Raw genomic sequence first — 25,191 nt, 5'->3', positions numbered from 1 at the left:
GTATACCCCGGCCAAACATTAAGTAACGCCTTTCTAAAGAGAGAGGTTAATCCGCGCCCTGATTGGAGGTCATTTTGGCCCCCATGTGGGTTTTCTTGAAAAGCGAAAAACGGCGGCGCGCAGCGCCGCCAAATTTTTAGTACCTTACCGGGCATCAATTTGAAACCTTCGCACAAAATTTCAAGTCTTAGGTCACCTTAGGTCAGGAGTAATTGATGTCAAACTGTTCGAGCAAAAATGGGCAAAAAACATGAAATTCTTAAACGCTCACAAAAGCTACAGTTAACGAGCAATTCCAAAGTTCTTTGTGTGGTCGTGTATGTAGAGAAACGACGGCGCTACAAAACTGCAACCTCTACAACTACAAGGTGGGCAGTGATATCCGAACAAAAACTAATGAAGCACAAAACTTGAATTATTACTATTAGTATTAGTGAGCAGTGAAAGTTCCATTGGGAAAGCCGGCTGTGATGAGGTACTTTTTTTGCGCCCTGCTCTGCATGCAAAGCAGATGAACGTGAATGCTGCATAAAGAGAAAAGTCATTTATTACTCAAAGCTTTGATGCCTATGGGACAAAAATAACGTTGTTTTTCCTTCAATGATTCCGGTTTGGAGGATGGTTAAACACGGCCATTGTCATATTGGGACAAAAATTTTAGATGTCTGGCCTTGGCGTCGATGAAAAAGTGAAAATAATCGTGAATAAATGGGTCGTTTCTGAGAAAGAACACAGAATATAAAAGGGGGTCCAAAAGGGGGTCACCTTCTTTTTGCGTCAAAGGAGGGGCCATGGCCCATTGCCCCCCTCCCCCTGTATCCACCCTTGGTTCGGAGAGGTAATCCCGTCCCCCGCCGGTTTCTACGCCGACGCCTGTACCGATATGTCAGTGATTGCGAAAAGACGGAAGAGACAAGACAAGAGACGGTCCCACCGACTATCCGATCGGTATCGGGTCAAATCTGGAGTTCCTGCTGCACTGAACGTAAAATGGTTGGATGGAACCGAAAATTGAAAATTAATAATTATCTTAACGCCAGCAACGTTGATTGATGACGAGAATCTGATTAACGATGACTATAGAATCTGAATAGCGAATTGATTGAAAATGGGCTCCAAAATAAATTTGAAAGGGGGAAATTCCCCCTTCCCTCCCTAGCCGTTCAGACACGATTTGAAAGGGGGAGCGGAATTTTCGAAGGGGGGAAATTCCCCTCTTCCCCCCCTTTAAAAGTAACCCTGCCCAAGATTCCTATACATACAATGGCTATGGCATATGACAGATTCCTATACCTACATACAATGGCTATGATATGACATATGTATAATGGCTATGATAGCAACAGAGCTGAGAGCACGATTTTGAAAAGTGAAAACTACAATCGGCGACGGCTGCAAGTGCAGTCACGTCACGCGTACCTAATGCTCGAGTAAATAGAAACAGCTATAGGTACTCATCTCTGCACCGATCCCTATCTGACGGAGGTGTATCGTGGTTGTTGATTTCATTGGCGATTCCTGTTCCCCGCTGCGTTCATTTAGAAATCGTAGTTCAAACAATAAAAAACAGCTTCAACTTGACCAAAAATTTCAAGTGGACGAGGTTCGAAGAACATCAATTCATACTTTGACAAGCGGACAGAGGCCAAATCCATCACTTACCCTTGTATTTCCAATTACCTCAAAACAAAACAAACACGTTGCATACTCGTACTGTGCCAGAAAACATCCACCACTTTTGTGACAAATATCCGTGGACCTAGCCATACCAGACCAGACGAGAGCAAGCACCACAACCTCGCTGAGTTTCAGCACTCCGCACACACGCGTCGCGCGTGCCCCAGCCATCGTGTGCCGAGACTCCTAACCGCAGACCAGAGTGTGTCCTCTCGAGACTGACGAGACTAGCTGTCCTTAGCACCCGTGACGTCACAGACGCGGCAGCCAATCAGCGTCTGGCAGCCGGGCACGCTCGGTTTACGACAGTTTTGCTCACTAAAGCACTTAATATTCTGTGGAGCACACACTATGCGCAATTGCACAGGTAGATTCGTCATGGGCCAGCACAAGTATAATGTGCGACAAACTGCTGGAAGAGCCTGTTTATGATACATGTTAAGTGGTAAACGTGTGAGCCATATGGATATATCGGAGGTCATACTAGTACATATTGGCTAAAATGGACTCTATTCTGGAGAGTGCTAAGCAAAGCACTAGCATAACAATTCTGGAGACTCTTCTGAGGACAACACTGTTTTAACAATGCAGTTACGAATTCATCGCAGGTGGTAGCACTCGGCAGATAACGCTTTTCATAGAGAATATAGGAAAAACTCTCAAACCGTAAACGCACGCCACCACGTAACAGCTTCTGAAGAGCACCATGCAGTGGGCGAGTTCATATAATTCATTTTTGACGCGGATCTCCGCGCTGAGAGATTCACAGACGACGCCCGTGTCGATGTGGCGCGACTCCGTAACACGTCGCAGCGTCCACACGAAGGCTGCGGTACGAGCACTACCTTCAGTCCCTTCAGAGTCCCTCCCGGCTCGACGTCACTGCTTTGGTAAAACACCCGCCCGACACCGCACCCCAAAATCACAACACCGGCGCACCCAACGCCGTCGGTTAACTACAAATCTACACCGCAGTGCATTAACAACAAACGACACTCTCAGTCCCATCAACAATAACCACCAGCCAGAGGTGTTTAATACTTCTGTCCAGGGCGGAGTCTATTCTCACGGGCTACCGACGTCCAGCCCTGCAGAGGCGCTCCAGCGACCTCCCACTCTCCCTGCACTGCACAGTTCACCGATCACTGCACTGCAGCAGCTCGGCTATCACAGAGCACTTCCCGGCAGCTGCGTATCACAGGAGCGCAGCGACCGGCCCACGCTGACACCGGGCGACGTCCTCCGTCTATCACAGTTAGCCTCGGAGACGGCAGGCTGGACAACAGACACATCTGCGCAGGATTTGTCTCCATCGGCGGCGAGTGAGGCGACTGCGTCTCGGACGGCGGCGGGCGGGGCGGGCGGCGGTGCCGGCGCTAGCTCCATGTGAGGTCGTATTTGGTCCAGTCGGGTCGGGGTGCCAGGTATACCCGCCGGTCCTCGTACATGAAACTGACCACTCCCCGGTACCCGGTGCGTGGCACGCCCGACTGCAGAAGGACGAGGGGGGGGGGGGGGGCGAGGCGGTGAGACATAGGGCGGAAAGGTTCGCGAGTCAACAAGTAGTAATGCGCTAGTCCAACGTAGCTCTTCAAGACAGAATGAAGTACCGCGAAGCTCAGCCTACATTTCCGTCACCAGATGGCAGTAGTAGTCAGCGCCTGCTCATATACTGCGCCGCAAGACACGCAACTCGCAAATGTGCGATCAGTCTGGCGACTGTCCCCACAGAGAGGCATGGAAATATGAGATCGTATTTTCTAAAAATTATTTATTATGTTCAGAAGAAACAATGTGACAACATGCAACACATCAAAGAGATCCAACATGCGATTCGACCAGATATTATGTAATTACAAACTATGGCCAGGACACAGTAGGGACTGCGGAAACTGCGGAAATCATGCAGTGTCACTGCATGATTTCCGCAGTACCGTGGCACAACCTCTCATAAGCCCGATCTCTGCAATCTGCAGTCAGCTGGTCTGTGAAATCCACCTACCTTCAGGTCGTCCATGAGTCCCAGCATCTTGGCGGTCCTCTTGAAGCCGTCCTTGGTGACGTACTGTATCCGGACGCAGTCCTTGTGGCCGATCTGGCGGGCCTTCAGCTCAGTGTAGGTAACCTCCTGACACGAGTACACGTGGTCGACAAACCACGGGTCGTAGTTCTCCTGTAGGCGCCATACGGGGAGGGGGGGGGGGGGGAGGGTCAGTGGAGCCACGAACAGAGGGACAGCCGTATGGAACAAGAGAGGGTGTCTGCTTCGTCGTAGAAACAAACGGAACAAATGTGACGTGAAGAAAAGAAGCTCTTGGGAAATGAATTGCAACACATTGTGTGTAACAGTCCGTATCCGTTTAAAAAGCTTTAACACTAAAAGCCCTGGTGTCACTATCACGTTGTAATGTACCCGTGATGCCAGCGGCAGCGCTACCGCCGACACCCGTGCAATCCTCCAACAGCCGTCTGCCACCCAGCCGTGGTGGTCCAACTATTATCTTTACTTTACTTAGGCATCCGGTGGACAGGGAATGCATCACCTTTGTGCACACACGGTTGGGTCGCGCACCCTCGTGGGTTGCGGTGTGCATTACACCGTCTTAATTGCAAGTTACGTTATTATTACATTTACGTTACGTTAATGTTTAAACTCCGTGACTCATTCATTATCTCCGTCTTTCGTCTCTCGTCTCGAATGTCTCCCTCTGCCAAACAAGATAAAGATTTCTGCTCCGTTATTATTTACATAAAACAAGTATAACGCCAAAGAATGAAACAAGACTGCTCGGGAATGTACGTCTACGGGAAATTACGTCGCCTCAGAATAAACGCGCAGATTAGCCTAACATACCCTAACACGCGCAATCTACACATTTACTTTACCTTGCTCCTAGCCTAGCTAGGGAGGCGGGGTGAGCACAAAGCCCCATCCTCCGGGTCAGCGGGACACCTACCTCGAGCGAAGCCACCACACGAGAGCCCCGATCGGCCGGTGCTCACCCGTTATAACCCAGCTCGAGGTGGGAGTCGGAACGGTCAGCCCGCCCGAGGTGAAAGCCAGCCTCGCGTTCCGACGCGGCGCCCGTCGACCAGGAAAACCTATTCCTACAGGCGCGGGCTTTACATAAATACCCCCTTCTCCGCAAGGTGGGTTAAATCCCCTTACTTCCGGGGAGGGGGTCTTTAGTAAAGCCTTACAATCGACAGACTAAGACGTTCCGAAATGCACAGATCGCGATAACATAGTAGCAGGGATACGGAGCAGCCTTCAAGCGGAGCAACAGCAAGTCATACACACATTAGACATGTTTACAGACATCAAACATATACTCAGATCAGACATTCAGATGCATGAGAGTAGCAGCGTTCGGCCACCTCTGGGGCGGCATTCCCTGCTCTGCGGCAGCGGGCGGCAGCAGACAGCAGGCAGCCGGTGCAGCAGCTTCGGGCCGCAGCAGGCGGGCTTCTGGCAGCGGGCAAGCAGCCGGCAGCCGGCAGGCAGCGGGCAGGCAGCCGGCAGCGGGCAGGCAGCCGGCAGCGGGTAGCAGCAGACAGCAGGCAGCCGGCAGCAGCTTCGGGCCGCAGCAGGCGGGCTGCTGGCAGCGGGCAAGCAGCCTGCAGAGGGCAGGCAGCCGGCAGCGGGCGGCAGCAGACAGCAGGCAGCTGGTTCGGGCCGCAGTAGGCGGGCTGCTGGCAGCGGGTAAGCAGCCGGCAGCGGGCAGCAGCAGACAGCAGGCAGCCGGTGCAGCAGCTTCGGGCCGCAGCAGGCGGGCTGCTGGCAGCGGGCAAGCAGCCGGCAGCAGGCAGCAGCAGACAGCAGGCAGGCAGCCTGCAGCAGCCTCGGGCCGCAGCGGGCGGGCTGCTGGCAGCGGGCAAGCAGCCGGCAGCGGGCAGGCAATGCAGCCGGCAGTGGACGGTACTCGGCAGCTTCGGGCCGCAGCAGGCGCGCTGCTGGCAGCGGGCAAGCAGCCTGCAGAGGGCAGGCCGCCGGCAGCGGGCGGCAGCAGACAGCAGGCAGCCGTTTCGGGCCGCAGTAGGCGGGCTGCTGGCAGCGGGCAAGCAGCCGGCAGCAGCAGCAGCAGCAGCAGACAGCAGGCAGGCAGCCGGCAGCAGCTTCGGGCCGCAGCAGACGGGCTGCTGGCAGCGGGCAAGCAGCCCGCAGAGGGCAGGCAGCCGGCAGCGGGCGGCAGCAGACATCAGGCAGCCGGTTCGGGCCGCAGTAGGCGGGCTGCTGGCAGCGGGCAAGCAGCCGGCAGCGGGCAGCAGCAGACCGCAGGCAGGCGGCATGCAGCTGGCGGGCTGCTGGCAGCGGGCAAGCAGCCGGCAGCGGGCAGGCAGCCGGCAGCGGGCAGCAGCAGACAGCAGGCAGGCGGCATGCAGCTGGCGGGCTGCTGGCAGCGGGCAAGCAGCCGGCAGAGGGCAGGCAGCCGGCAGCAGGCGGCAGCAGACAGCAGGCAGCCGGCTCGGGCCGCAGTAGGCGGGCTGTTTCGTCCGCAGCAGGCGGGCTACTTCGTCGGCAGCAGGCGGGCTGCAGGCAGCGGGCAGGTAGCCGGCAGAGGGGCTGCAGCCGGCAGCAGGCGGCAGCAGACAGCAGGCAGCCGGCTCGGGCCGCAGTAAGCGGGCTGTTTCGTCCGCAGCAGGCGGGCTACTTCGTCGGCAGCAGGCGGGCTGCAGGCAGCGGGCAGGTAGCCGGCAGAGGGGCTGCAGCCGGCAGCAGGCGGCAGGCCCGGACCGCAGCAGTGGGCGAAGGAGCCCGGGCTGCAGCAGCAGACCGCAGCAGTGGGCGGCGGAGCCCGGGCTGCAGCATCAGATCGCCATAGTGGGGCGCAGCGGTGGGTGGCACCGCTTGGCTGCCACCGCAGGGGGCAGCACCCGGTCGGGTGCAGCAGCTCCTTTCCTTGAGCCGCCTCTGTTGGCGGCTCCCAGGCTGATCCAGCAGCAGGCCGCCCGCAGCGCCACCTGTAGTCGTAGGGTCTTCCACCACCGGCGGCGGCCTCGGCTGGTGACGCCCTCTTGGTCGCGCCGTCTGCTGCCACTTGGTGGCGCTAGCAGCGACGCTCTCTCGGCGAGCGCCCTCTTGGTCGCGCCGTCTGCTGCCACTTGGTGGCGCTAGCAGCGACGCTCTCTCTCGCTCGCTTCAGGCGGCGGACGGCAGGCGGCGCCCGTGGCGACGACGCTCGGTACTCCGGCGGCGGCGTCCTTGGCTGGTGACTCTCTCATGGTCGCGCCGACTGCTGCCACTAGGTGGCGCTAGCGGCGGCGCTCTCTCGGCGACACCTCTCTCCTTGCGGCGCGCGGCGGACGACGGCGTGATGCCTCCGACATTCCGACCGACGCCTCCATTCCTCTCTCTCGTCCTTCTCTCGCGGCGGCGCGGCGACTCCCTCTCTCTATCGCGGCGGGCGGCGGTCGGCGGCGCGGCGCTCCGGCGGCGGCGCCCTCGGACGGCGGCGCCCTCGTTTGGCGGCGCCCTTTTGCGTCGCCCTCAGCTGGCGACGCTCTCTCGGCGGCACCGCTATTCTCTAGACTCGCGGAGGACGGCGGTGCGACGGATTGCGGCGCCCTCGGATGGCGGCGCCCTCAGCTGGCGACGCCCTACTGTGTCACTTCCTTCTACCGCGACGGCGTCATCTGCTGCTACTTCTGTTCACTTCCTTCTACCGCGACGGCGTCATCTGCTGCTACTTCTGTTCACTTCCTTCTACCGCGACGGCATCATCTGCTGCTACTTCTGTTCACTTCCTTCAACCGCGACGGCGTCATCTGCTGCTACTTCTGTTCACTTCCTTCTACCGCGACGGCATCATCTGCTGCTACTTCTGTTCACTTCCTTCAACCGCGACGGCATCATCTGCTGCTACTTCTGTTCACTTCCTTCAACCGCGACGGCGTCATCTGCTGCTACTTCTGTTCACTTCCTTCTACCGCGACGGCATCATCTGCTGCTACTTCTGTTCACTTCCTTCAACCGCGACGGCATCATCTGCTGCTACTTCTGTTCACTTCCTTCAACCGCGACGGCGTCATCTGCTGCTACTTCTGTTCACTTCCTTCTACCGCGACGGCATCATCTGCTGCTACTTCTGTTCACTTCCTTCAACCGCGACGGCATCATCTGCTGCTACTTCTGGTCATCTGCTGCTACTTTCGCGACGGCGTCATCTGCTGCTACTTCTGGTCATCTGCTGCTACTTTCTTCATCTCTACCGCGGCAGACGGCGGGCGTCGCTCGTGGCGGCGACGCGCGGTACTCCGGCGTCGGCGCCCTCATGGTCGCGCCGTCCTCTGCCACTTGGTGGCGCTAGCGGCGACGCTCTCCTGGCGACACCGCTTCTCTCCCCACTCGCGGCGGAAGCGGTCCCCCGCTCCATTTCTCTCCCTCTTTCTTCTCTCGCGGCGGCGCGGCGACTTCCTCTCTCTATCGCGGCGGACGGCGGGGCGGCGCTCCCTCACTCGGCGGTGATGCTGGCGACGCCGCCGTCACTTTGCGGCGCCCTCTGCCGACGGCGCAGCTGATGACGCCTCCTGGCGACGTCCTTTGTTTCTCTCTATGACGCGGCGGACAGACGGTGCAGGTGCGTCTCCTCTCTGCTACCGCGTCGGCGACATCTACTTCTCGTTTCCTCTCTGCTACCCGACGACGACATCTACTTCTTTCTCTTCTCTGCTACCGCGACGACCTCTACTCTCTTCTCTTCTCAGCTACCCGACGGCGACATCTACTTCCTTCTCTCCTCTGCTACCGCGACGACTTCTACTCTCTCGTATCTGCTTCCCGACGGCGACATTGACCGAGCCGAGGGCGACGCGGCTCCCTGTCGTGCAGGCGATCTGTCCTCCACATCCGTCGGAGGCTCTCGGAGATCGCCCGCCGCGCACCTGACGATAAAAAACAAAACAACTCGGCAGGAAAAACGTTCATTACGCAATGCCTAGCTAAGTCAGTCACATCATATTCATCACACTTTCCACATTTAAACGTTTGCGAACAATCAACCATTTACAGAACACTTCATTACACTTCGCACATTCAACGTTTCATACTTTTAATCAACCAGTTACAGAGCACATGCTTAATTTAAATATGCCTGATGAAAGGAGAGAGTATTGGATAGAAGGAAGGATATACGGTACATACCAGCCGCGGTTATTGGGGCACCTCTGGTTGTTAAAGACGGCTAACATTGGCCGTGGGGCGTGACATCACAACACCGCGGATGATTGTCCGTGATTCATGGCCCTCTTCCGATTGATGGTCGGACTTTGAAAATTACAGCAAATAAATCGATACCTCATGACTGCAAGCTTTGGTTGTTAATGAAATTTGTATTCCATGAGACACTGGTTAAGACTGAACTATTCCGAAATTGTACGTTTAACACGTCACAGTCGACCATCCGACCTGACCACGTGAGCGGCCGTCTCAGTAGTCCCAGGTATTGACCGGTATGATCATGCTAAACGGGCCATTTATTTCGCCAAACAAATAATTTAAATTTCCTTCCGCCTAAACTGAGTTTAGAGCGGCATTGCGTGGTCACAGGTAATGGTCGGTATGATCATGCTGAATGGGCCATGAAATTTTGCACAAAACAAGTCATTCAAATTTCGTTCCGCCTAAACTGAGTTCAGAGCGGTATCTCTCGTCGCCGGCCCTTTGGTAACGGTTCAGCGACAGAGCCGACTGTGGGTCGGGTCACCGTCACTGGCACATGGCGAGCGGGGAAGTGATTAGATGGTGCGTGGGATCTGGTGAAAGAGAAAGTGGGACATGGTTCGACTCCCACTGCGCAGAGAAGCGGGTCAAATGTGCGTGCGGCGCAGCGCCGATGGCTGTGAAAGCCAGGAAGAGGAAATGACCGATCGCTGATATAATGAGCGGGACCGAGATGGAATTGACTGGGAGACGAGGCTCTGGCGCATTTCGCCCATGGAGGATAATAGTCTGCGGAAATGCGGTACCGCATTCCACTAGTCTCCGCCATTACAGCGCTCCGACGCATGCCCAGCGGCGCTGGAATAATGGATTGGGACGACGGGCCAAACAGCAAACACACCGGCTAGGTCGGTGACCATTGACCAATGACCAAGTCGAGCGGGCGGCGCCGGCGCTGGAGATAAGGACAGAATAGCGAAACTGGTATTCGGCTCTGAGTTCTTCGAATACGAAAGAACGATTTCGTTCGTTGGCGGCTGTCAATTAGGGGAGCGGGGAACCATCAACCAGACATAGATCCACAGGATCGGTATCCGAAGAAACGCATAAAAGGGCTGTACGCTCAACTAATCATCATCAACGTAAAAATGAAATTAAAACTGTGAAATTGAACCAGATTATGCTTAAAATCATAACCTGAACAATGCTGACAGTTTTATTTTTAAATCAATTACCTCAAATTATGACAAGCAATTTAATGTAACCGGTGAGCCTTCGTCCAACAATGAAAAGCATATTGAAACGTTATAACAATTTAAACGATATGCAAGTAAAATGTGAGTAAGTTTGAAATTTGCTTTATCTTGATACATTTACAGGCAAATAAAGTGGATATAAACTAAAACGACATCTTATATTATTTGGTCCCTGAATCATGTAGAACACGGGCGTAAAGCGCGTAAGTGCCAAAAGTTAAACGGTAAATAACATCCCTAAAAAGCCGATGTTTAACGATGATTCATTTTGTTACATGAACGTTTCAAAACGTCGGCTTAGGCACGTACCTAAACGGAAAATCAAGAAAGTAATTGGTAATTAAATTTACATTCCTACCGTCTTAATCGAGCTTTACAAATACAATAAAGCGTTTTAAATATAAAGGTCGGGCAATACGTATCCATAACACATTTGTTAAATGAATGAAATTTAATTAACGACTTGCAGCATTTGATCAAAGTAAACGATTACAAAAACCTGTACGAAGCAAATAGATTAAAACGGTGAAAGGATTTAATACGGCAAAATGCATTATTTATCAAAGGTTTGAGTTAAACAGACAAGTTTGACATTTCCACCTAGTGAATTTAAAGTTTCACCGGCAATTAATTTATATTCGATCAGTGAGCCTAGCCCAGGTTATAGTAAAATGGGAAATAATCAATATGTTCAATTACGATAATTCATGAGAATTATGAGCAAAATATGGCAATTTTGACATTTCCTTATGAATACCTTATTCAGAATTTTTCCCAGAATTTCATTGATTCCCGATCAGTGAATGAGAGAATAAGAACAGTAAAACGGTGAAATAACCTTTGAACGGTTAAATGCAAAATTTACAAATAATTCTGAGGAAACATGGTCCTAATTCTAACAGCTCGCTTAGTGAATGTTTAGGTAATAATTTAACCGGCATTTCAAATGATTTTGACGAGTGAAGTGATCAGTTTCAATGACAAAACCACATTACGCATCACGAAAATTGTAGGTAGGTACATCGCTGTCAAAATCATATCATTACGAATTTATAAAGTTTTACAATTCAACGCCTGATAGCAAAGTTTGAATTGACCATTTATAGTTTTTAGAAAGAAATGAAGCACAGCAAAGTTCCATAGCATTTCAAACATAACACTAGATATCAGGCATAACAATAATTGAAGTTCTCGTCAGGACAGGCCTTTATCCGTGACGAAAACATTTCAATTTCATCACTCGCACAACATTCAATTATATCAATCATATACTTTTATCAATCAATCATACGGTTCGCCGTTTATCGGTCAGATATTTCCTCTCACCGATGTCTTATTATTGCAGTCGTCAACAAAATTTTCCTAATGAATTTTTGGTGGCTGGCTCGCTCGATTGTCCCTGAGTAATGAATATTTCACGGAGTGAGCAAATTAAATCGGCACATCGACTGGGGCTGTTCGGTCGAGATTTACGGGCTTCTCCAACCAACTAATGCAGTTTAAGACTTATATAGCGGTCGGACAAGGGTCACACCGACTACAGCACAAAGCGCACGCAAGACAAGCTAGTTCGGTCGAGACTTATGGGCTTCTCTATATCAAGAGAAGGGATCGCTGCCGACTTGCACAACATGCCGCCCAAACAACAGGTGTCTGGGTCGCGGATTTACGGGCTTCTCCAACCAACTAACGCAGTTTAAGACTTATATAGTGGCTGAACAAGGGTCACACCGACTGACATGATTGTGCACGCGAACTAGCCTGCTCGGTCGAGACTTACGGGCTTCTCCATATCAGAAGAAGGCTCACTGCCGACTTGAGCGCAATGTGCACACGTAACAGCGATTCCCGGCCGATGCACCAAAATTTATGTAATGTACCCGTGATGCCAGCGGCAGCGCTACCGCCGACACCCGTGCAATCCTCCAACAGCCGTCTGCCACCCAGCCGTGGTGGTCCAACTATTATCTTTACTTTACTTAGGCATCCGGTGGACAGGGAATGCATCACCTTTGTGCACACACGGTTGGGTCGCGCACCCTCGTGGGTTGCGGTGTGCATTACACCGTCTTAATTGCAAGTTACGTTATTATTACATTTACGTTACGTTAATGTTTAAACTCCGTGACTCATTCATTATCTCCGTCTTTCGTCTCTCGTCTCGAATGTCTCCCTCTGCCAAACAAGATAAAGATTTCTGCTCCGTTATTATTTACATAAAACAAGTATAACGCCAAAGAATGAAACAAGACTGCTCGGGAATGTACGTCTACGGGAAATTACGTCGCCTCAGAATAAACGCGCAGATTAGCCTAACATACCCTAACACGCGCAATCTACACATTTACTTTACCTTGCTCCTAGCCTAGCTAGGGAGGCGGGGTGAGCACAAAGCCCCATCCTCCGGGTCAGCGGGACACCTACCTCGAGCGAAGCCACCACACGAGAGCCCCGATCGGCCGGTGCTCACCCGTTATAACCCAGCTCGAGGTGGGAGTCGGAACGGTCAGCCCGCCCGAGGTGAAAGCCAGCCTCGCGTTCCGACGCGGCGCCCGTCGACCAGGAAAACCTATTCCTACAGGCGCGGGCTTTACAACGTTTGCACATCGTACGGCAGATAAACGGCGTCACAACTACTCACCCGTAGTAAATAACTCATGTCCATTTTGGTAAACGGTACTGGTCTATCGTTTAAGTGAATAAACTTCAAATGCTTCTCGAAGAATAACCCACTGAAAACAAGAGAAGTAGAGATAAATGCAAATGCAGGAAAACAACACGAAACTGATCACCACAACACTGCATCAGCCACAAACGAACGTGATAATTGCGGTTTATACAACCACTTAGAACCTAAACAGAAGCCACGACATTAATCACTAAGCAACGAGACATTCTAGATCAATCTCTCTGCTATTGGCGACATCTGCTGAGAAATCCCAAGACCGAACGCAAGCACATAAAAGTAATGCACTCTAAAAAAAAAAAAAAAATAGGTGATTGTTGGATGCAATATACGTCATCGAAAACCTTTTCTTTTGGCTTATTACTTACCACACCACAATCGGCACCCACCCCACTTTCGCCCACCACCACACCCAGTCCACCCAATCCCCGTCCAATTTGCACCCTCCGGCGTCCACCCGGCGGACTCACTTGCTGACTCCCTTTTTGCCGAACGTTCTGGTGCGGGACACCTCTGGTCTGATGCAGGCCCTGTCCAGTCGCTGGGCCGGCTCCCTCATCCAGTCGTCCCAGTACCTTACAGAGGACACAGAGAGGGAAATGAGCGTCTTACAGTCATAGTCGCATCAACGATTTTATCCTCAATATGGGATGAAATGAAAAAAAAAACGAAGAACATACCAGAAAGTCAAAAGAGGCGTACGGAAAACTGGAGGAGTTAAATATGTCGAGAGCAAAGCAGCCAGAGGGGAGAATCGAAGATTTAATTTTCTCCAGCCCGGATGGGAAACACGTAACATTAATGAATATTAAATATGCCAGCCGAGCTCAGGAAGCGAACTCAATGCAAATGACTTATTTTTGCACCTTTCCGCCCCACAACCACTCAGACTCCCCAGCTACGTACGATTTGGGCCACTTGTCTCGCAGCTCGTGCCAGAGTTTATCGGTGATCATCCAGCCGAGTCCCGGGAAAAAGTCGCTGCGGTACAGCAGCTCCGCAGCCGAGGCGTTGATCCGCGACAGTTTACCTGGCGGAGAATGCACACAAGAGTCATATATGACGGCAAGGTCAGCTGCTGGTAGAGAAACACGACGCCCGGACGGCAGGAGAAGGATACAGGTGTTTGCATCCGTCAGAAGTAAACGCTGTTCTGAACGAATATCACGTTGTTATGAACCTAGATAGGTTCAATACATTTTAATTGTTTCGACTGCATGACAAACATGTCTCATTTTTGCTAATTTATGTCTCATTTGTAATTTATCTCATTTAGTCTATGGTCCATACCAATCGAAGGGTCAGACACGTCAGTGCGTGCGCCCCCAGGAACTCACCGTTATCGTTCCAGGCGGAGACACACCACAGGGTCGGGTCGTCCCGCAGCAGCGGGTACGTGCTGGTGAAGTAGTCGAAGATGTCGGGCGCGATGTCCAGATCATCCTCCAGGATCAGCACCGTCGAGTGGTTGAACGTGTCGAACGCCTGGCTCAGCGCCCAGCGGTAGTGACGCGCGATCTTGAAGTAGCCCTTGAACTTCTTCTCCTTGGCCGGCAGAACTATGTCGCTCTGATCCGGTTGCTGTAGGAAAAGGGTGTGAGCGGTCAAGATAGGGCGAATGGGCGAAATATTGGGCCTGCACGTCCTTATGTAAGCTTGGGTATGCAATAGGTTACCAATGAACGACTAAAATATGCCGTCAGAGCAAAATTTCAACTTAAAAGTTTATTCAAGCTTGAAAGATGAGTCAAACCCGGCGAACTCTAAGGTTGGGCCTGTCGCCCCCTGCAACTAACCTGGATGTGTTTGACGGCGCTGCCGTACCCGGCTATGACCTCGGCGGTGGGCCGGTCGCCGCAGTCCTGCGACACGATCACCGGGAAGCGCGCCGGGTCGGGTCGGTAGCGTAACACCTGGTCCAGGTGGCGCGACACCGTCACTCGGTTACACGCGAACACCAGGACGGCGATCACCGGCGCGGCGACCGTGGCGCCGCCGGCGGCGCCCGGCGCAACTAAGCCGGCCGGCGCTGCAGCGGCCACTGCCGGGGGAGGGGACGGGATTAGTGGAGGGAGGCCGCGGTGGTTGGTGAGTGAGGGAAAAGATAATCAGATGCAGAGCGAAATGGTGAACTTATGATGATTGTCCTGATTTAATGTTTTATGAATGATGAGCAGAATAATCACATTTTAATATAGTCAGAAGCGTAAAAAGAATAGTCTTTTCAACGTAATTCTGCAACCAACGTCCAACAGTATTGTAGTCCATATTAGGTGATGCCCGTGATGGTTGAATGTCGATTATTTGAAGCTAACGTTTAGAAATTTCATTCCGCATCACTCGCCATCGCAATGCTACGCCAGTCTGCAAACATGACGTCTTAGTAAATGTGATCCGTCTTCTCTGCTTTGTATGTTGTTTACTGATAAATAGGTAGTCAGGCTGTGTACCCGATTACGCCGGTCCCGGTTGTGTCATCATAGAAACACACACAACAGAAGCGTACACAGAGGTAATACGCCAATATGCGCTATAGACGAAACGACATGCATCACAAAATTATACGACATGCACTGTTGGGTGAATGGGGCCCACACAACGGTGCTAATACTGCACCATTAACGACGCCACAAACAAGTTATTACTGGCCGCTCATAAAACCTAGATTGTTTCACGGTGAATACAACGCCCCGGACAACATAGTCATGTTCATGAATATATCAGAGCACACCAGAACACACAGGCTGGAGCACCATGGGACCCAGCGGGATCCTGCAGGACTCGACGGGGGCGCCGGGAGGGCCTCAGCATGTTTCAGAGTGACTGAGAGCAGGGGCGGGGTCGTTTCACGACACCTGTTCGGGCTGCAGTCACAGGTGGTGGTCGGCCGCGGGGGATGGTCGGCGGTCGGCGGGCTCCGCTTTTGTGTACCACTGAGGGCGGGAGGGGCGGGAGGGGAGGAAGCGAGGGTGTAGGGCAGGGATGGGCCAGCTGGGGGAAGTGCTACCATCAGGCGCCACTGCGGTATGGCGGTGGCTGGGAAGGGCCGATAGTCACCAGGGCGGCGAACACACGACAGCTGTGGAAGTGGCCAACCCCGTAGCACTCCCCCGGGGGGGGGGGGGGACGGAGAAACTGACGGGCGGGGACTATCTGACTAAAGCCGCTGCCCAACGGCAGCATGGTAATGAACGATAAAAACGAAAACGATTTACGAATAACGATAACACGACCTACAGACAAGTATGTGGGCGATTGCCATTTGATATATAAATTTACCGACAGGATATTGGTTTCGGGTCGACAAAAATCATAATCATCCGTTCCGTCCCATACACGCATGTGATCACACGTTTATAGCATCAAATTTAGCTCAACAATGCACGATAGCTAACACCTACGGAACTTTCCCTAGTCCCACTGCGTTCGATACTCATAGGTAGCAGTGATGTTCTACTGTCAACAAGGCAGTGGCAACATTGTCACGACTTCGAAAATGATAGCACCACGCTACGCTTATGTTTAATAGCACACCGCTGCGGCAATAAAGAATGAAACGTATAGGACCACCACGAACAAGAAATAATTCATTTCACTGCCGAGCCTCAAGAAATATTTGGTCGATGGTCATCATTAAAATTTCAGGACATCATAAACGTACATGGTCGATGCAGTCAGGCATAAACGGCCTTAAAAGTGACTGCATTTGAAACAGCTGCAAGTGGGAAACCGTGAAGAGTTTTCATTACCCGCTGGCCGGAGCCAATTTGCCGGCTTCGAGTGTGATCACTATGGGCAATCTTTTGTTGGAAGAGAATCACTTCCCTCGGACTGCATGCTTGGTTAGAAACTAAACTACACAGAAGGTATACACAGAAAGCAAGCGGAACTCAATGACTATTAGCCGACGCAGACGATAGGTATGTCAATAAGCGTGAAATTCCAACTGCGATGGGCTTCCATTTCGTTGTTTTGGTCGAGCACACAACCTCAATGGAAGTAGGCGGTGAGGAATGAAAATATAATAGCATACGACCATAACTGCCAACCGGGCCATGGCACAATCCAAACCGTCGGTGGGGACTCCCGCAGTGTCAGCCCTGAAACTTTAGTCCAGTGCTACCGTCGAGTCGACACGATGTGCTATTTGACCCCGTGCAAGAGTGCGAGGCATGCTAACGGGCCTCATAGCGCCTCACCCGTGACTAATGCACGACGCTAGATTTCGTAGAGTCGCCGCGGCCGACAGCGGCAATCGATGTAGACGCGTGCAGAACGGTGCAGTGCCACCGTTGGTACCCGGTTGGCATGAATACCATCCGGGAAATACAGAAAGCTACGAAATACAAGCGCTCGACACAAAAGCAAAACTCACCGTTTACTAGCCATACATGGCTACAAAACCATGCATGCAAGACGGTAGAAGATAAGCGTCAAAGCAGAAGAAGCGACTGTGATTTAGCTCACCACGAAGCGTCACGTTACCTCTGTTGTCCGCGATCTTATTGAGTGCGTCCAGAAGCCGCCGGTTCTCGGCGTTCTGCTGCGACAGCGTGTTCTGTAGGTCAGCCAATTGTTCAGTCAGGCTGTTCAACGTCTGCGAACGGAGCGGGCAAGTTAGCACATCAACATAGAATGGCGGTGCCGTGTCGGGCCCGCTGCAATGACGGTAATTCACTGTGCAAGGTCGGCCGATTTGGGTTGTAATTATTTAACATCACTATATCACGAATGAGGAGCTGCTGTGTGGTGCATGTATAGCGATACAGACGACCGACGGCAAAACGGCACAAATGTGGTGGAATATGTTTTATGGCTGCAACTAACGGCAACATCATCTTTAGCATTCGTAGACACACTCATCCACCTATTGGTACATACATTCAGGGTAACGACTCGTATTCTGAACCACCATCAAATTTGATAGCTGTTCTAGGTCATTGCTTTGCGGGTCGACTAACACCACAAGTTCTTATTCACTGCCCTCCTCGTCCAACCCCAACAGTGCCTGGATGCCATCTCCTGAGCTCTCCCGCCTATTCCAGCCTACATTCCTTTCAAAATTCACCCAGCATTCCCCTATCCACTCTGAATCTGCTCGTGACCACTCCACTCCGCCATTCTGCGCTCGTACCCAGTGGGGCGCCTGTGCCGCCGGCGCCGTCCACCCGTACACCAGCCAGAGGACCAGTCCGGCAGACAGCTGCAGCGCCACGTTCTGAACGGCCAGCCGGCCGCACACCGCCGGCTGGGCGCCCGTCTCGGTGCGGCCACACACGTGAGCCGAGAGCAGCGCGTGCAGCAGCGGCAGCAGCACGGCGCCGCCAGTGGCCACCGCCAGCAGCGCCGGACGGAGCCGCGCCGCCGCCGAGAACAGCAGAGGGGCCGACACCGGCTCCAGGCGCATCGTCGTGCAGGCACCGCAAACACCGGCTAATTTAAAGACACACAGAGATGCCGGATGGGGCCAGACGAGGTTCCCGAAAGAGTGGAAGGCGTTTGACCACAGAGCTCCTGACAAAAGTGGAAACTGCGAGAGAAGGCCTAAGCGATGGGATAAAGCCGCTGAGACGGCTGGCGCTGGACGTGCAGAGGGCATGGACCGCGACAGGAGACCTCAAATATCAGATGACCTCGCTGAGGTTTGAAACAACTCAGTCGAGTGTACTTTGACAGCGAGATCTTCAAATCCGCTCAACGATGTGATTACGTCTACGACATCGGGGCACCACACGCTTCTGGACGTTCACTGATCACCAGTCCGTGTCATCAGCGCGAGCACCAAAATCACAGCGCACCAGGCACCACCAGTTTACCGTGCACGCAGCACCACCAGTCCGCTGTGCACGCACCAGCACCGACAACTGGCCCCCCATACCGGGTCGCCGCGTCGGTCACAGGTGCAGTTCGGCCGGCGCCCGGCGACGACGGGACCCGCCGGGTCCCCACCGACACCTGGCGAAACACACCCAAAAACGACAGAGACGAGACTGGGAGAGGGTGGCCGGGCTCAACAGGACCAAATCACATTCTGGTGAGATACGAGGACGTAATGATTCTAGTGGAAGGGCTCAAGCGGCAAGGTTTGTGGTAAAGAATGATTACCAACATCAGTAACAGCGATGAGCTTGGTGGGTTAAGTTAACCTTCAAAGTATAATTTTGATGATGATTCAAACCAGGATAATCTCTAAACATAAATAATGTATAAAAGGAGCTTGGCATGCAACACAGTGCGACAATAATGCCTCATCTCACTATCAACGCGAATGACGTCGGCACAAAATATTACGAGAGCTTCCGTTACATCCGTCACTTTCGCATACGGGCCTGCACAGTTTGCAATTTTGCAGATAAGCTTGCATGGTTGCAATCAGGCTGAGGTCGCAAAAAAGCTGCAGATTAGACCGGAAAAGCAACCGGGCGAGTATCTGTACCAATGTTGAAAAAGTTTCTATTTTAAGATAAATAATTCCGTAGTGGTTACGCTACAAAGTATGAAAAAGAGCTCGGCAGATTGTACGGATTGGCTACAAAGGCTTGATAAGCAAAAAACATAAAACCCTAGATTTTAGCCATTCGTTTCATGTTCGCGAACATTCCTCGAACCTACATGCGAGAACTCTATCCCTTCCCTATGCAAGGGCATTGCAATGCATCCTCTGCGTCGTTATTTGCCCAATGAGTCCCATAACTTCATCGCGGTGAGTATTCTCCAGGGACTCAGTCCACTCACTGCCCCTGGACAGACCTCACGCCATGGTGGCAGCCAGGAACAATTTCCATCGACCTCCAAAACGGAGCGGCGGTTTATTCCACCGGGGTTTGCCGCCGGACGAGCGATACATACGGCGACATTGCCCTGTATACACGTCAGCGGCGGTTGGCGCACGCCAACGACCACCTAATGGCCACGGGCGCCCGTGCGCTGCGGCACAAATTCACCCGCACGCAATCCGTCAAAAGTTACTGTATGAAATGGGCGGAACCGAGCCGCACCACCTTTCGTGCCAAACTGCAATTCAGGAATATGTTTCATAAGGTCGCAAACTTGAATATACAGTAAGGCCTTGGTGTAATCAAAAGACGGTTTTCAGCACTGGGTAGCTTGCAATGAGCGCTGCTCGTAATAGCTGATTATTTCCCTTAAAAAAAAACTACTAGTGAAACCTCATGCCTAATCACAAGCATGTTTTTCAGTAAGAATGGAGAGCCAGAGAACTCACCGAAAAATTGGCCCAGTACAAAATCAGACGTTTGAAAATAGACTTCTATCTGACGTTTGACAATAGACTTCTATCTGGGGCCACAGTCCAAGTAGAGGTCTATAGTTGGTCCCAAAAAGCAGCTAAAAATGATACACAGTTAATTTTGCGCATGCTTATACTGAAGGCTAAGTTCATAGGCATAGGACACTCCAACATGTGGTTTCGCTGCTTGAAGTTCACAACGAAGAGCAAAGGGTTAATGAGACAATACAAATGGAAATGTCGACATGGACAAGTGTTTTGGTACCAAGATGTTCAAGAACAACAGAAATAATGAAGCTGTAGGGCGAGTCCTAAACCAGAAACCACAACAGACGAATTATTTCATCCGTAAGACCCGAACACGGGCTATCAACCTAACGATTGACAAACCGGTAGACAGGCCCAGGGAGAAACTGGGACATTCCGTCTTTTAATTGAAATCCGGAGCGTCAGGCATGCCGGTGCCACCATGCTGGTTAGTCCGGCGACCGGCCGGTAACAACTAGACACCACTTCTTCATCTCACCGAGTTTAGACGGGGCAACACTCGAGCCCGAAGTTCACTCAATCAATCATGTCTGCGTCAGCCATTAGTTGGTAGCCATCAGTCAGCCCAGCCAGTCATGTGTCAGCACCGACATGTGAACACAATCGCTAAATCTCCTTCGAACGCGACAAGTTCAGCCCAATGCAAACCACCGAATAATCACAATAAAACATCCAAAATACCGGAGCGTCGACTGCAAACACGTCAAATGACACCTATCACGCGTTACCAGCGTCATTCCAGGTCAGCGAAAATCACCACCCCCCGCCGTTTAGGGCCGAGGTCACCGGCGGCAGCGGAAGCAGCTCGGCGGCAGGCCAGCATGCCAGCACCACTCCGGCGGCAACGGGCAGGACCATCCCGGCAATGGCTCCACCCTCTGTTCTGGCAGCGCCCTCTGTTCCCACGACCGGTTCCCGTCGCCGGAACAGAGGGACACGTTCCCGCAGTGAGCGGTATGAGATACAAATAGACTGAGGTTTTGCCAAAATTGCATTAGGCATCAGATACTGTTCCAAAGTTTCTAAGAGTCTCGATGTTGTCCTGATTACAGCAATACTACATAAACACACAAACTACCTAATGACATTATGTTGCTCGAACCCTTCCCCCTTCCTGATCCCCGGTCAGTAGCACTCACCTCCTCTGTCCTGCGGACGCTGCCATTGGGCCGGTTCACGAACACGAGCAGGTAGACCAGCGACCAGACCAGCGTGCCGGCCACCACGTACACCAGCAGCTTCTGACGCATGGCTCACAGCTCACAGTCCTGGCGAAATATGGCAGTATGCAGTCTGATGCCATAGAAAATGGGCGAAGACTGGAGACAAACATATCAAAGAGTCCATTCCGTAGCTCTGTGGCAGAGTATTGGACTACTGGTGCCTGGTGGTAACAACACAGTTCTAGTCACCGTGGTGCTTGACACAGACCCTTGCCACTTGACAGGGATGGTCTGCAGTTGGTGGGAGCAGCCACAACCAGTTGAAGTCTGTTAAGTGGGGCAGACTGGACCCAATTTTGATAGATGTGACTTTGCTCACTACAGATAAAGCCTGCCCACTCATAATGTTTTAACTAAATTCCAAGAATTACACTGGATGGTAGTAAAACATGGGAGCATTGAAAATATTTTGATCTAGTGTGACAATCAAAATGCCCAATGGTGAAGGGCATGTAATTACTTGGTCATTATCTACATTTCTTAAAACATCACAGAAAAGGTAGTCAGAAGTTTAACTTCTGAGTGAGAATATTCCTTGGAAGAGCCATCTGTTCAAGTTTGTCATAGTAGGCACTAACCATGTCAGGATCTGCACAATGTTAGGGTTATGAGGGTAGATGATGAAAACAGGTGCCTGAGGGCCATTTCAGACACCATTTGCCATTCAGACAGGTGCTATCTTAAACCTGGCTTGGTTAACTTAATGAAGACAGATTTCATGATGAAATCTGAAACCACCCACCATTATGTTTTGCAGTCAAAACTATATCCAGAACAACTTGATCTGTACGTACTTCCTTAACTGTTACTTAGCACTTCAATTTGAGAAATTATCATGTTGAATTTTGAAATAACAACAGCTTACTATACTTAGCTTAGACTCAAAGGCTACCTATAGTCTCAGAGTAGCAAAATGGGTAGAGGAATAGAGAGAAGGGAAGGAAAACAAATAAAAAGAGTTTGCCTGGCAGATGAGAACACATCCATTGCAAATGGAAAGTGCCTATCACACAAGTCCAAAAATTGTGGTACCAGTAACGCAGACACATCACGAGCTGTCATATGCGCGGCCAGTCTGCAAAGTATGGCTCGCAGGTCGATGGGGCGCACCGGCCCAAGTTCAAAATCTGCACCAATCCTTCAAACAGAGCCGGAAAATCCGCACCAAAACCGGCTGAGAGTACAAAAAAAAAATCCGCACCGAACCCGCACAAGTGACCAGTCAAAAGCTGCACTGACCTCAATTGAGTCAATTCAAATTGTTGCTATGAGCCACAAGAATGCCGCCTCAGCACCTAGGATGGAAACGAAACTAGAAATACGCACTGCAAGACTAGAACAAAAAGCATGTCACGCAGATACAGAACCCTATCCGGGCTATCCGGTACCTGCCCCTGGCGATTCATCCATGTGGGTAAATGGTGATTATTGTGCGATGTACCAAGGTTACCCTAATGGTGTCGACACTGCCATTTAGCTAAACGGCTTGACAGTTGTGAGGGCCCCAGTTACAAAAATTGAAATATAAATGGCAAAAAATGGGCCCATCGCATGCATGCATTATCGGCATTTCTCGTTAGTTCATTAGCTGTATCAAACAACTAATTTGATAGGCAAGTCAATTTGACTACTTAGCCGCGGCTTGGCCGCGGCAAAACGGTGGTCCTCAAGGCCTGCCATCAGCCATGCGCATCTCGCCCTACCTACCACCAAGCGACAACGCCAAACTCTCATATGAACTGAGAGCATCTCGTTCACGAATGCTGCAGAGTGCAGAATGCAACAAACTCAGCTTCTTTCAACGCAACCTAGGCATTAGCTACGTCGAACGTACCCGATAAATTGTTCGCACTTGACTGCTTGAAGCGGCGGAGCAGTGATATTCTGGCCCTCCCATCGGCGGTACAAATCTTGAATCCCTCTCATCGGCCATGCTCATCTCTCTCACTCTCTCTCACGCCTTGCAGAGCCAGGGGGTGAGTTTCGTGTTGTAACAGTGCAAAGAGTGCGGAGTTGCGGGCGACCCACGCGATTGGTGGGCCCACCAGCAGTGGGCGGCAGTCCGTTCTGACCACCGCACACTCATTTTGACCCGAGCACACTGAATTACGTTGCGTCGAAGCTCCATCCATGTTTTTTCGATTTTCTTCATCTATCTCGTCTGGTCTGTCATGTCTGTCACTAAGCCAATTTCACACCACACTTTACTAAATCCGCACCACTGACCACACCACACCAAATCTGCACCAGCAGAACAAGCCAGCACCGACAAGATCTCATAAAAATTGCAATACTTTGCAGACTCAGACTGGATGCGCGGGAATGCATCTTTGTAACTAAACCAATCCAAACCAAAACCTAACCACCTTAACTAACCTGACCTACAACCTACGGCCTAATTTCTACAACCTACAAATTATCCTATTGCATATGGCAGCTCGTGCTACGTCTGCCTTACCAATACAATACAACTACATTACCATAATGCAACACCGTTATGGAATTCTTATGCCTTATCTACCCCTAACGTTGATTCGTTTGACAAAATATTGAGATATTCTTACCTTTGTTATTATTTCAAGATGAGCATCCACCCCAGTACGGTGGTATCATTGTAGGCTCTTTTTTTATATTATTGGTGAAGCTTAATCTTTATTACTAAAATAAATGGACTACAACAATGGAAAATCGTGTCGATATTGATATTCTTTACATGGAAATATAATTCAATGACAAATAGAAGATATGCGCCAGAAATGAAGAACGAATCTCTGTTCATCAACCGGGTCCGCAGAATCATCGCAGATTCAAGGAGAAATACTACGTATAGTAAAACTTTTATTGATTCGCCTTTGGCAAGAAATTTATTACAAAATAGACCTTGTAACCAAAAAGTGAAACTTGTTTTGATTTGCACTAAAAAATCTCCGTTTCAACTTTCAAGAGTCAAGACGGAATGTTTGCTTTTTTACTTTTCGCACTATCATCAATAGAAGTGAACATAAAAGCTTGCTGAATGAAACCTCATCAGTAAAAGTTCACCGTAGCTAAATTGTTTTAATTATTGAATCAGAGAGGTTGCAGTGGTTTTTGACGCATTTTGATCAATGATAGTCGACTCTATTTCTTATCTGTACTGACTGCAACGCTCGCAACTCAATATCGTTGAACTAATAGCAAAATAATAACAACTTTTTTACAGTTTTGCTACCGCCGGTTTTGAACTTTTATCAGCGGCAAAACTGGCGCACAGCTCAAATTTGGAATCGAATCAAAACAAAAGCGGCCTCGGCCATGAGGTAGGTGCGGTAGGTGCACGGGTAGGTGATGCTGGATCTGGTTTGCGTGGTGTCTGCCATTTGTACGATTCATGCATGGTGGACTAGAAGAAAGTTTATAAAACGTTTCACTGAAACATTTGGTTGTCAATGAAAAGAATCCGGTGCCAGTGTGCAAATAAGAATGTTGAAGAATGAGCGCGCTCGAACAGCGAGATTGAAGTTGAAGTGCAAGCTGAAGCGAAGTGCAGTGAAGTGCAAGTCAGCCCTGTGGATTCTGGATTTGTGACCTGAGACTTATTTTCCTTTGTTGTTAGTTATTTTATTTCAAAAGACTGAAGGCTGAAAGGAAATCACCCCTGCAAGCAACATCAACATCAACATAGAATTGGCACGACAGTGGTAAGTAGCCAATCTACCGCACGATAATGTCAACTGCTTAAGGCAATTGGAAATATTTCAGTCATTCAACGCACTTTTGAATAATTCTTAATGATATTCTTTCAACTGAAGGCTGTAGAACCTGAAACATCCCTCTCATTTCACGCATGGAAATGCGTAGCGTAGGGTGACTGAAAGTGGTGTCTCATTAGTTTGTTCTGCGTTTAGAACTCG

At 51.0% G+C, this 25,191-nt stretch overlaps 1 protein-coding gene across 2 annotated transcripts; it reads right to left on the bottom strand.

Annotated features, from left to right (window-relative positions):
* Positions 1-1,724: 1,724 nt before the first annotated feature.
* LOC122374098 (alpha-1,3-mannosyl-glycoprotein 2-beta-N-acetylglucosaminyltransferase-like) lies at positions 1,725-24,256 on the bottom strand. 2 transcript variants are annotated; one of them, XM_043352643.1, is made up of 10 exons: positions 23,863-24,256; positions 21,215-21,343; positions 17,264-17,336; positions 14,575-14,819; positions 14,116-14,359; positions 13,685-13,808; positions 13,249-13,353; positions 12,734-12,824; positions 3,680-3,850; positions 1,725-3,167 (listed from the first exon to the last, which is right to left on the bottom strand). In XM_043352643.1, exons 2-10 carry the CDS (start codon positions 21,323-21,325, stop codon positions 3,054-3,056), a joined length of 1,278 nt encoding a protein of 425 aa, XP_043208578.1. In that variant the 5' UTR covers positions 21,326-21,343; positions 23,863-24,256; the 3' UTR covers positions 1,725-3,053. The 2 variants fall into 2 exon arrangements, with proteins under 2 accessions (XP_043208578.1, XP_043208577.1); XM_043352642.1 differs by having other exon boundaries at positions 17,264-17,375; positions 23,863-24,170.
* Positions 24,257-25,191: the final 935 nt, after the last annotated feature.

The sequence above is a fragment of the Amphibalanus amphitrite genome, unplaced genomic scaffold, assembly GCF_019059575.1.
Source record: "Amphibalanus amphitrite isolate SeventyFive unplaced genomic scaffold, NRLGWU_Aamphi_draft 001605F_arrow, whole genome shotgun sequence".
NCBI lineage: Eukaryota > Metazoa > Arthropoda > Thecostraca > Balanomorpha > Balanidae > Amphibalanus > Amphibalanus amphitrite.
Note: the sequence above shows the minus strand (reverse complement) of the source record. Positions and strands in the feature narration are given on the sequence as shown.